Here is a 13,883-nt window from a genome sequence, read left to right on the forward strand (position 1 = left end):
ATCTACTGGTGATAAAAAAGAGTGGAGCATGTAGAAGATCAACCGCCTCTGAGCCTAGGGGTTTGGGAAGAGGAGCGCGGAAGGATAAGGTGTGGCTAGAAGCCTTCAGGACTGGAGACGGCGGAGCAGACACATTTCTGGCTGTCCGGCGCTGGGGCTGGGAGAGTCTCGGGGGTCCGCTGGGGTGTGCAAACCACCCCCCACCCCAGGCTGGGTGCAGTTTTATTTCTGAGAGGGGTTGGGGAAGGAGGAGGAAGCACGCGTGTGGGTCTGTGTCCAGGAGTGTGTGTGTGCACGGGCGCAATGCGTAGGCATGGGGTCTAGTGCCCCTGTGTCTGTGGGTGCCTGGTGGGTGTGGGCATGTATATGAGTGTGGATTTGAGGTCTGATTTGGAACACCCGCATCTCATGCTCCTCACCACCAGCATCCCCATTAAACTCATAGGTCTGGGAGGCCCTTTAGCAATTTTTAATATACAGCACAACTGCCCAGCTGCATCTCCTAGCTCTGATGACCTCCCCATCCTCTCCTAGTCAGATAGTAACAGCTGACATTTGTGGACTCCTTCCTATGTGCCAGGCTCAGCTCTAAGCCCTTTACATGTGTAAACTTATTGAACTCTCACAAAATGCTGAGAGAAGCACTAACTGCCCCATTTCACAGTTGAAGAAAGTGAGGCACAGCTAGTTAAGTGGAAGATCCAAGACACCTGGGTCCAGTCTGCACTAGGAATCACTATCCTTTGTTGCCTCAACTTCTACTCATTCTCCAGGCTCTTCTTCCTCCAGGAAGTTTTCCTTGATCAGGTGTTCAGAGATCTCATTGCTTTCCTGTTCTTGTTACCTGTTCTTGTTACCTGTTCATGCTGTGATTAGGAGGAAACACTAACACTGGGTTTGGGGTGAGGCCTGTAGGAAACAGAGGCTGGCAGACATGTCACAGGCTGCCATCAGGGGCCATTCAATCTCCTTAGAGACAGCCACTACAGACCTTTCTCCACTTAACAATGGGGTTCCATCCCAATAAACCCATTGTAAATTGACAGTATTGTGAGTAAAAAATGCATTTAATACACCTAACCTACCGAACATCATAGCTTAGCCTAAATTACATTAAACATGCTCAAAACACTCACATTAGCCTACAGTTGGGCAAAATCATCTAACATAAAGCCTGTTTTATAATAAAGTGTTGAATATTTCATGTGATTTATTGAATACTGTACTGAAAGTGAAAAACAGAATGGTTGTGTGGGTACAGAATGGTTGTAAGTGTATCAGTTGTTTACCCTGATGATTGTATAGCTGACTGGGAGTTGCCACTGCCCAGCATCCCAAGGGTATTGAGAGACTGACTATCATATCGCATATCACCAGCCTGGGGAAAGATTAAAATTCAGAATTCAAAGTAGGTTTCTACTGAATGCTTATCAGTTTTGCACCATCAAAAAGTAAAGTCAAAAAGTCATAAATCAGATTCTCCTAGGTGAGCTGGGGAGTGAATCTGGCATCTGGCCCTCCATCCGACACACCAGGGAAGAGGCACCAGAGACCATCTGTGGTTCCCATGCACAGGAGTCTTCTTCCCGGAGTAAAAATGGGCCAGAAGGAATGAGGATAATGAGAAGGATTAGTGAGGTACAGGGGATCTCCAGCCCAGACATTTGAAAAGAATTCAGAGGCCAGCCAAATCCGTGAGCTGCAAAAATTCTGTGGAGCTGCAGAGGATGGTAGCCCTCACAGCCGAGGGCTGCAGCAACACCGGCTTTCAGAGTGATGAAGACTGCTTTGAAAACCAGAACACATCAGGAAATGACAACTCACTAAGGAGTAGAGTTGTGCAAAACAGAGAGCAAGAAAAGGGCAAACAGGGGGAAGAGCAAGTCACCATTGAGCAGGATTCTCCAGGAAAGGATGAAGATGAGGAGGATGATCAAGAGACGCATCAAAAAGGGTGCCTGGACAGGAAGTGTGGTCCAGTTTATGATTTTTGTAGGGAACACAAAACAACCGTTAAGTATATCATCTGGGGCATTTTAATAGCAAATTACCTGGCTCTGGTGATTGTGGCCTGTGTGCTGAACTTTCGCAGAGCCCTTCCTCTTTTCGTGATCACGGTGGTTGCCATCTTCTTTGTGATCTGGGATCACTTCATGGCCAAATGTGAGTCTCAGTTCCTGTCTCCTGGCCAAAGTCTTCTGGGCAGCCATTGGTTCTGGCTGAAGTGGGTGATTTGGGCCTGCCTGATCCTGGGAGTTATTTTCTGGCTGGTCTTTGACACCACCAAATTGGGCCAACAGCAGCTGGTGTCCTTCGGTGGACTCATAATGTACATTATCCTGACATTTCTATTTTCCAAGCACCCAACCAAAGTTTACTGGAGGCCTGTCTTCTGGGGTATTGGGTTACAGTTTCTTCTTGGGCTTTTGATACTAAGGACAGAAACTGGATTTATGGCTTTTGATTGGTTACGGAAACAAGTTCAGACGTTCCTGGAGTACACTGATGCTGGCGCCTCATTTGTCTTTGGTGAGAAACATAAAGACCACTTTTTTGCATTTAAGGTCCTGCCCATCGTGGTTTTCTTCAGCACTGTGATGTCCATGTTGCACTACCTCGGATTGATGCAGTGGATTATTAAAAAGCATTCCTGTGTCCACATCGAAGCAGGAAGGAAGGAGAGAGGATGCAATAGGAAGTCCCCATTCTGAGGAGGGCACCACAGTCTCTGGTTGGAAGGACCACTACAAATTGGGACCATCAACCATGTTTGTTTGAGAGGTTGGATGGGTAATGCTAGTGACTATGGGAACATCTCCTGTTGAATCTGTAGTTGCTTCTGGCAATATATTTGTTGGACAGACAGAGTCTCCACTGCTGGTCCAGCCATATTTACCATACGTCACCAAGTCCGAACTCCACGCAATCATGACCACTGGGTTCTCTATCATTGCTGGAAGTGTCTTAGGTGCATATATTTCTTTTGGGGTTTCATCCTCTCACCTGTTAACTGCTTCAGTTATGTCCACACCTGCAGCACTGGCTATTTCTAAACTTTCTTGGCCTGAGACAGAAACACCTAAAATAACCCTCAGGGAGCATCCTCATCCATTTCCCTGGTGGCGACCATCGCTGTGAATTTGATTGCCTTCCTGGCCCTGTTGTCTTTTGTGAATTCAGCCCTGTCCTGGTTTGGAAACATGTTTGACTACCCACAACTGAGTTTCGAAGTAATATGCTCCTACATCTTCATGCCCTTTTCCTTCATGATGGGAGTGGACTGGCAAGCCAGCTTTATGGTTGCCCAACTCATAGGTTATAAGACATTCTTCAATGAATCTGTGGCTTATCAGAAACTCTCAAAATTGATCCAATTAAGGCAAGAGTGTGGACCCAATTTGTGGATGGTGTGCAGCAATATATGTCGATTCGTGCTGAGACAGTTGCCACTCATGCTCTCAGTGGCTTTGCCCATTTCGGTTCCCTAGGAATAGTGATCGGCGGACTCACATCCATAGCACTTACCGGCAAGCACTTCTGTAGACATCAACTGCCATCATGTTTTGGAGAATGCCTTCAACTCCAGCTCAGTTAGAAACACAACCAATGTCGTATCTTGCTGCCAGAGTCTACTGAGCAGCACTTTTGCCAGGGGTCCTGGTGAGGTCATCCCAGAAGGAAACCATAGCCTGTATTTGAAGGACTGATGTAATTTGTTGAATCCACCAACACTAAACTGCAGTTGGGTTCCTAATGCATTTTGAGTTCAGCCACTTCTCCAACAGAACTCTAAGTACAGGTGCTGAATTTTCTGCTTTGGGGAGGAAAAAAAAAGCTATTTCCACAGATTGATACTTCTGTCATGGAATCAGCTTTAATTGGAAAGAAGGAAAACAGGAGTGAACACTTCAGTCTCCAGTCCCAGAAATGTTTTCTGTCTCAGAAGGAAATTCTAGAGACAATGCTGAGATGCTTTTTAATGAAATGCTCATCACCAATGCTCTTAATAGCATAAAGACTACGTTTTATGAGAAAACACAAACACTAATGACTGGAATAAAAGGGGATTCATACAAAAGAAAGAATGTGAAAAAGGTTTTGGAATACCTTAAGTAATTTATTTGTGTTTTCATTTTTGTTTATGCACAAGAGTAATTTTTTTTTTTAAAGGTGTAGGCTTATTTATTTATTTATTTTTTTGGTTGTGTTGGGTCTTCGTTTCTGTGCGAGGGCTTTCTCTAGTTGCGGCAAGTGGGGGCCACTGTTCATCGCAGTGTGCAGGCCTCTCACTATCGCGGCCTCTCTTGTTGCGGAGCACAGGCTCCAGACGCGCAGGCTCAGTAATTGTGGCTCACAGGCCTAGTTGCTCCGCGGCATGTGGGATCTTCCCAAACCAGGGCTTGAACCCGTGTCCCCTGCGTTGGCAGGCAGATTCTCAACCACTGCGCCACCAGGGAAGCCCTGCACACGAGTAATTTTTTTTAATCCATGTGTAAATAGTTGATTTGTGTTTGTGTGTGTGTGTGTGTGTGTGTGTGTGTGTGTGGTGATGGTGGTAATGATGAAGTAGGGATCTAAATGCACAAAGGACTCTTTATCTCCGAAGTACAATATACTAGGATATTTCTAATTATTTTTTTTAAAAATCATAAATCAGGGACTTCCCTGGTGGTCCAGTGGTAAAGAATCCACTTTACAATGCAGGGGACACGGGTTCGATCCCTAGTCAGGGAACTAAGATCCCACATGCCGCGGGGCAACTAAGCCCATGCTCCACAGCTACTGAGCTTGCGCGCCTCAAGTAGAGAGCCCGCGTGCCGCAAACTACAGAGCCCACGTGCTCTGGAGCCTGCACGCCACAACTAGAGAGAAGCCTGCGCGCCCCAAGGAAGAGCCCACGTGCCACAAGGAAAGATCCCGCATATGCCTCAATGAAGATCCCACGCAGCCAAAAATGATTAAATAAAATAAATAAATAATAAATAAATCTTCTTTAAAAAATCATAAATCGAATCATCATAAGTCGGGCACCATCTGTACACAGAGCCCGATATGATATGCCACGCCTACAGGGCTTGGGAGCCCACCTACCTTCTGCAGCCTCCTTATCCCCGTAACTCCTTACACTCCTCATTCCCACTTCACTCCCTGCCTCCCTGCACCCCAGGTTTTAATCCCATCCCCTCTGACAACACTTGATGGTGCAGACCTATTTGGGGTCCCTGGAGAGAAAGTTTCCATGGACCCAGAACTTTCTTCTCCCCAGAGGACCCAGGCTTGCACTACCTCCCTGCCAACCCCTTCTATGCTTCAGTCCTGGCCCTCGGGCCTGCTCAGGCCTCTGCTGTGTGCCTTGACCTGTGGGTCTCTGGGTCTCAGCCCCAACCTCATCCCTCATTCCTCCTATTAAGCAAGTCTCCTCAGGTAGGACCAGAAACCTGAGTTAGACTTCCCTGCTCCTGGTCATGGGGTTTCACTCTGGCAGGAAGGGGGAGGTGGCTCGCTGGCTAAACCCCTCCCTAGTGCATGAAACTTCCCCACTCTCCTCACTGTCCCAGGGACTAAGAAATTCCCACTCAGTGACTTTAAAACAACCTCCCAAGTATAGAAGTCTGAGGCAGAGACCTTCACAGAGGGCAGCCGCAGCTCCCCCCTCTCCTTGGCTGAGCGGATAGTGCATTAGTCTTTTGGATGCAAGTCTTATCTACCTGTGCAGGCAAGACTTGCTCAAGGGCAGGGCTGGCACTGTAGGGCCCTGTGCAGGGGGACCTTGATTGTTTTAATGCATACAAAGCATCTTCAGACCCATTTCCTCGTTCAGTCTGTACAGTTGCCACAGGCAAAGAAACAGAGGCAGTCTAGACAGTCTCTGGACCAGGTCTTCCCCACACAGGTACAACAGTAGCCTCAGAGCTTCCCGCTATCAGGTCTGATGGCCAGCGTGCCTGATTGGAAACAGCAATTCTTGGCTGGGTCAGCTCATCCACTGGGGTCCTGCCTCAGCATCCCGGCCCCAAGCTCTGCTGGCCTGGCTCCAGCCCTGACTGCCTGCTCTTGTCAAGCTCCTTCCCTAACCCACCACCACACCAGGGGCTGGGTCTGTCCCTAAACCCAGGATTGGCAGGGCTCCTGTCAACGTGCAATTCACCACACTTTTTCCTTGGTCTGGCTTTCATCTTTTTCTCAGCTCAGAAAGCTCTCTTAGGGAGAGGAATATTAGGCAGCTTTATTTTTTAAAAGGCTTTTTAAAATGATGTCTTTTAGGGGCTTCCTTGGTGGCGCAGTGGTTGAGGGTCTGCCTGCTAATGCAAGGGACACGGGTTCGAGCCCTGGTCTGGGAGGATCCCACATGCCGCGGAGCAACTGGGCCCGTGAGCCACAGTTACTGAGCCTGCGCGTCTGGAGCCTGTGCTCCGCAACAACAGAGGCTGCGATAGTGAGAGGCCCGCGCACCGCGATGAAGAGTGGGCCCCGCTTGCCACAACTAGAGAAAGCCCTCGCACAGAAACGAAGACCCAACACAGCCATAAATAAATAAATAAATAAATAAATAAATAAAATGATGTCTTTTAAATTTTAGATTCAGACTCCTTAAGGAAAAATTTGATTGTTTTTCTGTGAAAAAGTTAAGTGTGCATCACAAAAGCACTATCTATAATAATTATAATTTTCATTAACATAGTTTACTATGTGCCAGGTACAGTATTTTGCATATTATATATCCATTTAACCCTTGCAACAATCCTATGAGGTAGTTACTCCTATTGTCTTCATTTTAAGATGAGGAAACTGGAGAACAGAGAAGTTAATTGATTTGCCCAAGGTCACAGAGACAGAAAGAAGTGGCGCCAACATCCAAATCCAGGGGTCTGGCTTCTGAGTCTGTGCTCTTAACCACCGGTTTTACTCAGAAAAGCCTTCACACATTCAGGAAAGGGGCCTTTTCTGAAAATTCACCCTCTTGTGCTCTGAGGGCTTGATGTTGTCTTGTTAGAAATCCTCACAGTTGAAGTTATTCAAATTTAGCTATAGCCCTTTGCTAGAACGACGTCTCTTAATAAATGGAATTTGTTAAAACTGGTCCAGTATCGGGACTTCCCTGGTGGCGCAGTGGTTAAGAATCCACCTGCCAACGCAGGGGACACGGGTTCGAGCCCTGGTCCGGGAAGATCCCACATGCCGCGGAGCAACTAAGCCCGTGCACCACAACTACTGAGCCTGCGCTCTAGAGCCCGTGAGCCACAACTACTGAGCCCATGTGCTGCAGCTACTGAAGCCCACGCGCCTAGAGCCAGTGCTCCGCAACAAGAGAAGCCACCACAATGAGAAGCCCACACACTGCAACGAAGAGTAGCTCCCGCTCACTGCAACTAGAGAAAGCCCGTGCGCAGCAACGAAGACCCAATGCAGCCAAAAATAAATATTAAACAAATAAATAATTTTTTTTTAAAAAAAAGAATCCACTCGCCAATGCAGGAGACACGGGTTTGAGCCCTGGTCCGGAAGGATCCCACATGCTGCAGAGCAACTAAGCCCGTGCTCCACAACTACTGAAGCCTGCACACCTAGAGCCCATGCTCCGCAAAAAGAGAAGCCACTGCAATGAGAAGCCCGCGCACTGCCACGAAGAGTAGCCCCTGCTGTCCACAACTAGAAAAAGCCTGCGCGCAGCAACGAAGACCCAACGCAGCCAAAAATAAATAAATAAAATAAATAAATTTATTTAAAAAAAAAGAAAAATAAATAATGAGACACACCTTAAAAAAAAAAAAAAAAAACTGGTCCAGTATCGTTTCTGTTTAAATGTCAAATGTCGAGATAACAAGAATTATTAATGTCCTGGGTCACTGACTATTTCAGCAAGAAGTATACTTTGTGAGGTTTAAAATATATATACCTTGTTGGGGAGGGATAAAAGGAAACATTAGATTTCTCTGAAATGTTTCCATTTTTAAAAGTAGAATTAATTTTTATTTGTATAATTAAAAACAATCAGTAAAATATGCCTTTATCTGATCAATCAAAATATGCCTCCTGTAGCACGCAGCCTCTAAGATGGCCCCTGATGACCCCCCCTCCCGGTTCTCAGAGCCTTGTGTAATATTCTCCCCTTAAGCAACTTATTTTTAACCAATAAAATATGGCAACACTGAGGAATGTCACTTCTGTGATTAGGTTGCAGAAAACTGTGACTTCTGTCTTGTTAATACTCTGTAACTTTCTTGGCTTGCATGATTTGATGAAGCAAGCTGCCCACATGGAAGGAACTAAAAGTGATCTCCAGCCTACAGCCCTCCGGGAACTGAATGCTCCCAACAAAGGAGACCAGGGACCTTGGACTGACATCTTGATTGCAGCCTGGTGAGAGAGTCCTGACCTACAGAAGTGGTGATTGTTTTAAGTCACTAAGTTTTAGGGTAATTTGTTATGCAACAGTAAATACTACAGTACTACACCATCCGCAGTTGGTTGAATCCAAGGAGGTAGAACCATGGATATGGAAGGACTGCATATATGGAGGGCTGATTATAACGTTACACACAAATTTTCTACTGCATGGTGGGTTGGTGTCCCTAACCCCTGCGTTGTTCAAGGGTCAACTGTAATATACTTTCTTTATAAAAGTATTGAATTTTTGAGAAACTAATTTATGAATCATCATACAAACTAATGTAAAATAGAAGATCTAATCTAGATTGGCATCAACACATATCTGAAGTCATGTACATGTATTATAACTACATCTGTGTCAGAACCATCTAAGGACCCTAACTCAGTCTTTCACAGTCAGATCCCCCTTCAGGGAAGTGGTGGCTCCCCGGCAGACTGAGTATGTGAGTGTGATATATGAGTGTCGGAGGTGCATATGTGTCCCTCACAATTGACGCCCCTCCCTTTCAGGCCCAAAGGTGCCTTAGGACAAGGACAAACCCATATGGGGCTCTTGGGCAGAGGCCAAAGTCTCCCCTGTCAGACTGAGAGGCCCCTGAAGAAAGATTCCCCCCCACATCCACCTCCCCATATCCCCCATGAGACTGCCAGCCATAGCAGACTGAATTCCTCCCCCCAGTGTCTTTCCCAACACCCGCGCCCCAGCTCCCAGCCCAGAACCCTGCTCAAAAGGGGAGCTCAGACAGTGAGGAAAAGAGGTCACCTAACAACAGGTAGAATAGAAACACAAACCCAAGAAATGAATTTCTTTACCCCAGTTTATCTTCGTTGGTCCAGAGGCCAGGTTCACACTCAACATGCAAAAGTGAGACACAGGGCCATTGCTTCAGCCTCACTCCCTATACCTTTCACCTACGCACCCACACATTTTACAGATAGGGAGGCAGGGCCAGAGGCATCAGTGACCTCTGTGTCACTGCTCACCTATCAGGATTTTGCATCCTCTTGGCTCCCAAAAGCAAAGCAGGGAGCTCAACTACTTCAGTCCTTGGTTCTCTCCAGAACTCACCCGCTCTCCACCTCACGGAGCCTCTGCTGGGGCCTGTCAACCCCATGCAGTCACAGAAGAGTGTATGGCCCAGCATCCTAAGAGCTTCCAGTGGCTGGACTGACACTGCCCACTGCCCACTCTGGAGAGCCAAACTGTGGCTCCTCTTGGCCCAGACAGTCTGATTTCAGGGAAATTGACCAAATTAATTTGACACCTAATGTTGCTACAGCCAGAGAGGCACAGCAAGTAGAAGCACAGAGAGGGAAGTAAGATTTTTCTCCAACAGCCTTGGAACACCTCTCCACTCCTTGCAAGCTTAGAAAGCACACATTCCTTTTCTTTTTCTTTTTTATTGAGGTGTAGTTGACATATGACATTATATTAACACAGATTCCTTTTCATCAGAAGCTTAAGTCAATATGGTTTGCAACAGCTCCCTTGCAGAGGAGAGGTGTGATTTGTTTGGAACTGGTATTGTAGAATTCCCATTCTCCTAGTCTTCTCAGGGTTCTGTCATCGTCATCTCCCCCATCCCCATCTCCCACGTGCCCAGTGGCAGAGTTCAAGTGGGACAGTCCCCTATCTTCTTCTCTGATCCCGCCTCCAAGCCTGCCATGGTGTCAAACACCATTCTAGCTCCCTTCCCTGATACCAGTTCTCTACCAATTGCCTTGGCAAAATTGCAGCCAAAAAGCCATAGTAGGCCAGAGTAGCAACCTAACTTCCTACAGCAAATCCACCATCAGGGACAACAGCCTTAGCAGAGCAAGATTTGAGAGGAGTGAAGGGGAGGGATAAGGAGAGGTAGCCAAGAAATCCAAGAGAAAGGATCAGCCACAACCTTCAGATAATGAGAGCAGGCTAGCCCTCTCTCCAGGGAGCAGTGGGACCCTGTGGAGAAAAAAGGCTAGTGGAGACCACGGGTAACATAAGGTATAGATGGATGCCCCACGTGTGCAATTGAACATATATTTGCACACACTTGCTCCTGAGTCAGCCTGCAAATATACATGCTCCTAATGTATACATCCCATGCACGCACCTGCACACATGCACCCCTACACATAGGTCTGCACACACAAGGGCTCACTCACAAACACCCACAAATCTGCACGCTCAAACTCACTCATACATAAACACACATTTTTTGCATACATATCTTCACTCATGCACATATACACACACCGTGGGGTACCCGTCCACACATGCATATACAAATTTACTTCCTCCTACATACATACTATACATACACATATGTATATACTCACACATAGGGCTGCTGATTCTCACACGGCCTGTGCACATCTCCCTACATGTTAGCACTGACATACTCACTTATGCTTCCCTGCACTCATACCAGCAAATAATCTGTAGTTGCTTGTGTACAACCACACACATGCCTGCAAATATATACATAAACCCTTGCACCCCTGTACAGAGACACCCTTAGCCCTGGTCCTGGGGTGTGGATGGTGCTGCCCTCTGTTGGAGACAGCGGATAAGCTCCTTCCGGTTGTCTAGAATGGTGTCAAAGCTCTCCTGCAGACGGGCCTGCTGGTCAACCAACTGGTGCTGCAGGCCCCGGATCCACTGGAGCAGGGCCAGGCGACGGTACATCACCAAGTGCACATGGTGCTTCTCCTTCTCCTGCTCTTTATAGCGCTCTTGAGCCTGCAGCTGCTGTACGGCCTGGGCCACCGAGGGCAGAAGGGGAGCTGGAGGGCCAGGGCCGGGAGGGGTCCCACAGGCAGGCTCAGGGCTGCAGCTAGGGCTGTCAATGCTCAGGGAGCTGCTGGCATAGCCGTTGTCCTCCAGAGGGGAGCAGACTGTGCTGGCACCACCCAACTTCTCAGGCCCAGCTCCAGGGATCTCTGCCCCCTCTGGTGGGCTGCGGACCTCCCCCTCAGGGAGTCCAGGATCCTGGAAGGCCTGGTTGTCAGAGGGCAACTCGGAGAAGCTCCTCAACAGTATGGGTTCCACTTGGCCTGGCATCCCATGCCAATTCTCATTGGTATCTTTGGCACTTGCCATGAAGTTGGAGTTGCTGTCTGGCTGAAGCTCGGGCTGACATACTCCAGGAGGCGGGTCCCCCAGGAACTGCCCCCCTTCAGCTTCCCCTGGCTGGATGGCAAACATCTGGTCTGTAAAAGGGAAGCAGAGAATGAGTCAGGGCAGGACAGGGTGGGGTGCCTGAAGTCGAGGCAGCCTAGCAGCAGGGACAAGGCTGCTCCTTTCCCTTGGCTCTGGTAGCACCTCCCTCGGTGGTTTTCCTCTTCCCTCTCTGACTGCTGATTCTCAGTCTCCTCACAGGGTTTTCCCTCAGCCCTGAGGCAGGCTGTCCTCTCCTTCTATGCGCTTCTCCCAGATGACCTCATCCTCTGCTATAGCTTCCAGAACCACCATGTGTTGGTGACTCTCAGATCTGTCTCCAGCCCAGATACAACTGCTACCAAATTCTGCATCCAACCTTAGGCCCCTCAAATTCTACATGGCCCACCCCACCCTCCCTCTTCAGTGTCCTCAGCAGAACGGCCCCACTCTCCAGTCAGTCACACCAGCCAGAAACTGAGAGCAGCCTGGACTCCTCATTCGGCTTCTTTCCCCCTCTCACTGGCCATCAAATTTGGACACTTCTTCCTCTTAAAAACCTTCGAGTGTACATGTGTGTGCACACACACACACGCACGTGCATGTACATACATCTTCCCTTTCTCTTGGTTTGGGCCATTTCTAACCTGGATTACTGACTGCTATGGCTTTTTACTGATCTCTCTGCCTCTAGTTAAAAATGTAAGTTTGTCACGGCTCCCTCCCTAACCTCCTGCTAACCCTCTTCCTGGCCTGTGAGGCCGTGCTTCATCTGGCCCCTGCTCACTGCTCCAGACTTGCCTCTTGCCACTCTGCCTCCACACTGCTCAGAGATCTCCAGACACACCATTATTCTCCTCATACAACTCCCTGGGCCTATAATATCCTTCCTCTCCCCTTCCCTCCAAGCTCTTCCCTTCTGCACCCAGCAAATTCCTTTTCATACTTCAAAACGCAGCTCTAATACGCCCACTTCCCTGAAGCCATCCTGATATCCTCCCCACTGACCCAATATACACAAACACACACAGTTAACTATGCCTTCCTCAGGATCCCCACTGCCCTGGGTACATGCTGTCTTATTCATGTTTGTTTCTTGTCCCCGGCACATAGTTTATGATCAATAAATGTCTATTCAACTTTTTTTTGTTTTTGTTTTCTATCTTGTAATAGCAGCTTACTGGCTCCCTAGCTAGACATGGAATTCCTCTATATACCCTCCATCATATTCAGGAGCCAGCACAGAACGTGGCACTAAGCAGGCATCAGCACATCCTTGCTGAGTGAGTAAGTGAATGGGGGAGGGGGACTGCAGTGGGATATCTATGCTCAGGGAGACGGGGCAAGAGTAGCAGAGGCTACTGCTGACTGCCCAGGGCTGGAAGAGCTGGGTTGGGTTCCCTCCTCTGCCCAGTGAGGAAGCCCTTCTCCCACTGACAAGCCTCTCTTCTGACCTTGCCCCTTCCCTCCATGTCTAGTACTATCCCGGGTCCCTGCCTCTAGCTTGCTCCATCCTGAGGCCCTAGAGAGAGAACACACCACATTATTCTTTCCTCCCCAATAACCGACTTCTCCCAAAATAAGGGGTTAAATTGACAAGAAGTTCCTACTGACCATAAATTACTAGGATTAGAAAAACTGGGGATCAGTAAGAATGAGGGAGAGTGTAAGTGGAGGTGGCAGGGACCCCCCCCCCCCACATCCAGTAGTGGGAAGAAGTCCTGGGGGCAGTGGTAGGGACAGTCCCTTCGCAACCTACAGACTCCATCCCGCTAAGCAAGGTGCCTGGAGATCGTCCCCGCCCAAATGTTTTCTATTTTCTAAACTTGGGCGGGGCCGTGAAGGCAGCTGGAATGAGGTGGGGGTCTTGCTGAGGATCTAGGGGTTCTCGGAGACGGTAAAATGGGAACCGAGACACCCCAGGATCAGGCTTCTCTCTAAGCTAATCCGCAATTTGTGTGTGGGAGAGCGCTCTGTAAGGATGGGGGGAGGCGGCCTCCCTTCCTGCCTAGCCTTGCGGGAGAGGGAGACTACCCCCAGGAGACAGAGGATACTGACCGTCCATCCCTAATCTCTCCAAAAGAGGCAGCTGGGCAGAGGCTGTGACCCCCGCCCCCTGCTAGGGTCCAAACCCTCCCGCTCCGGGCCCCGACTCACGGCCTGGAGGCGCCGCCCCGCCCGGCTGGCTCTGGTTCCGAGGGCCCCGCGGCGGGAACTCGTCCCTCGGGGCTGCGAGGAGGGGGGGGTGGGTAGAGGAATCCCTAGGCTTGGGCGTCCACGCGGGCCGGCGCGTGGGGTGTGGGATCCCGGGCCGTGAGCCCAGCGCAAGCCGGGACTGCCGAGTCAGGTGGCG

The 13,883-nt window shown here is 48.9% G+C and overlaps 1 protein-coding gene and 1 pseudogene across 1 annotated transcript; one reads left to right on the top strand and one right to left on the bottom strand.

The window, feature by feature from the left end:
• Positions 1-360: 360 nt before the first annotated feature.
• Positions 361-3,764, top strand: LOC137760549 (solute carrier family 28 member 3-like; annotated as a pseudogene).
• Positions 3,765-9,802: 6,038 nt separating this feature from the next.
• Positions 9,803-13,883, bottom strand: C3H1orf216 (chromosome 3 C1orf216 homolog). The gene is made up of 2 exons (XM_068537872.1): positions 13,688-13,883; positions 9,803-11,583 (listed from the first exon to the last, which is right to left on the bottom strand). The coding sequence occupies exon 2, from the start codon at positions 11,576-11,578 to the stop codon at positions 10,889-10,891; it is 690 nt and encodes a 229-aa protein (XP_068393973.1). The 5' UTR covers positions 11,579-11,583; positions 13,688-13,883; the 3' UTR covers positions 9,803-10,888.

The sequence above is a fragment of the Eschrichtius robustus genome, chromosome 3 (assembly GCF_028021215.1).
Source record: "Eschrichtius robustus isolate mEscRob2 chromosome 3, mEscRob2.pri, whole genome shotgun sequence".
Classification (NCBI taxonomy): Eukaryota; Metazoa; Chordata; class Mammalia; order Artiodactyla; family Eschrichtiidae; genus Eschrichtius; species Eschrichtius robustus.

What these genes read in the sequence shown, in the direction of transcription:
- C3H1orf216 (XM_068537872.1), bottom strand. Translation starts at nt 11,578, where the DNA reads ATGTTTGCCATCCAGCCAGGGGAAGCTGAAGGGGGGCAGTTCCTGGGG.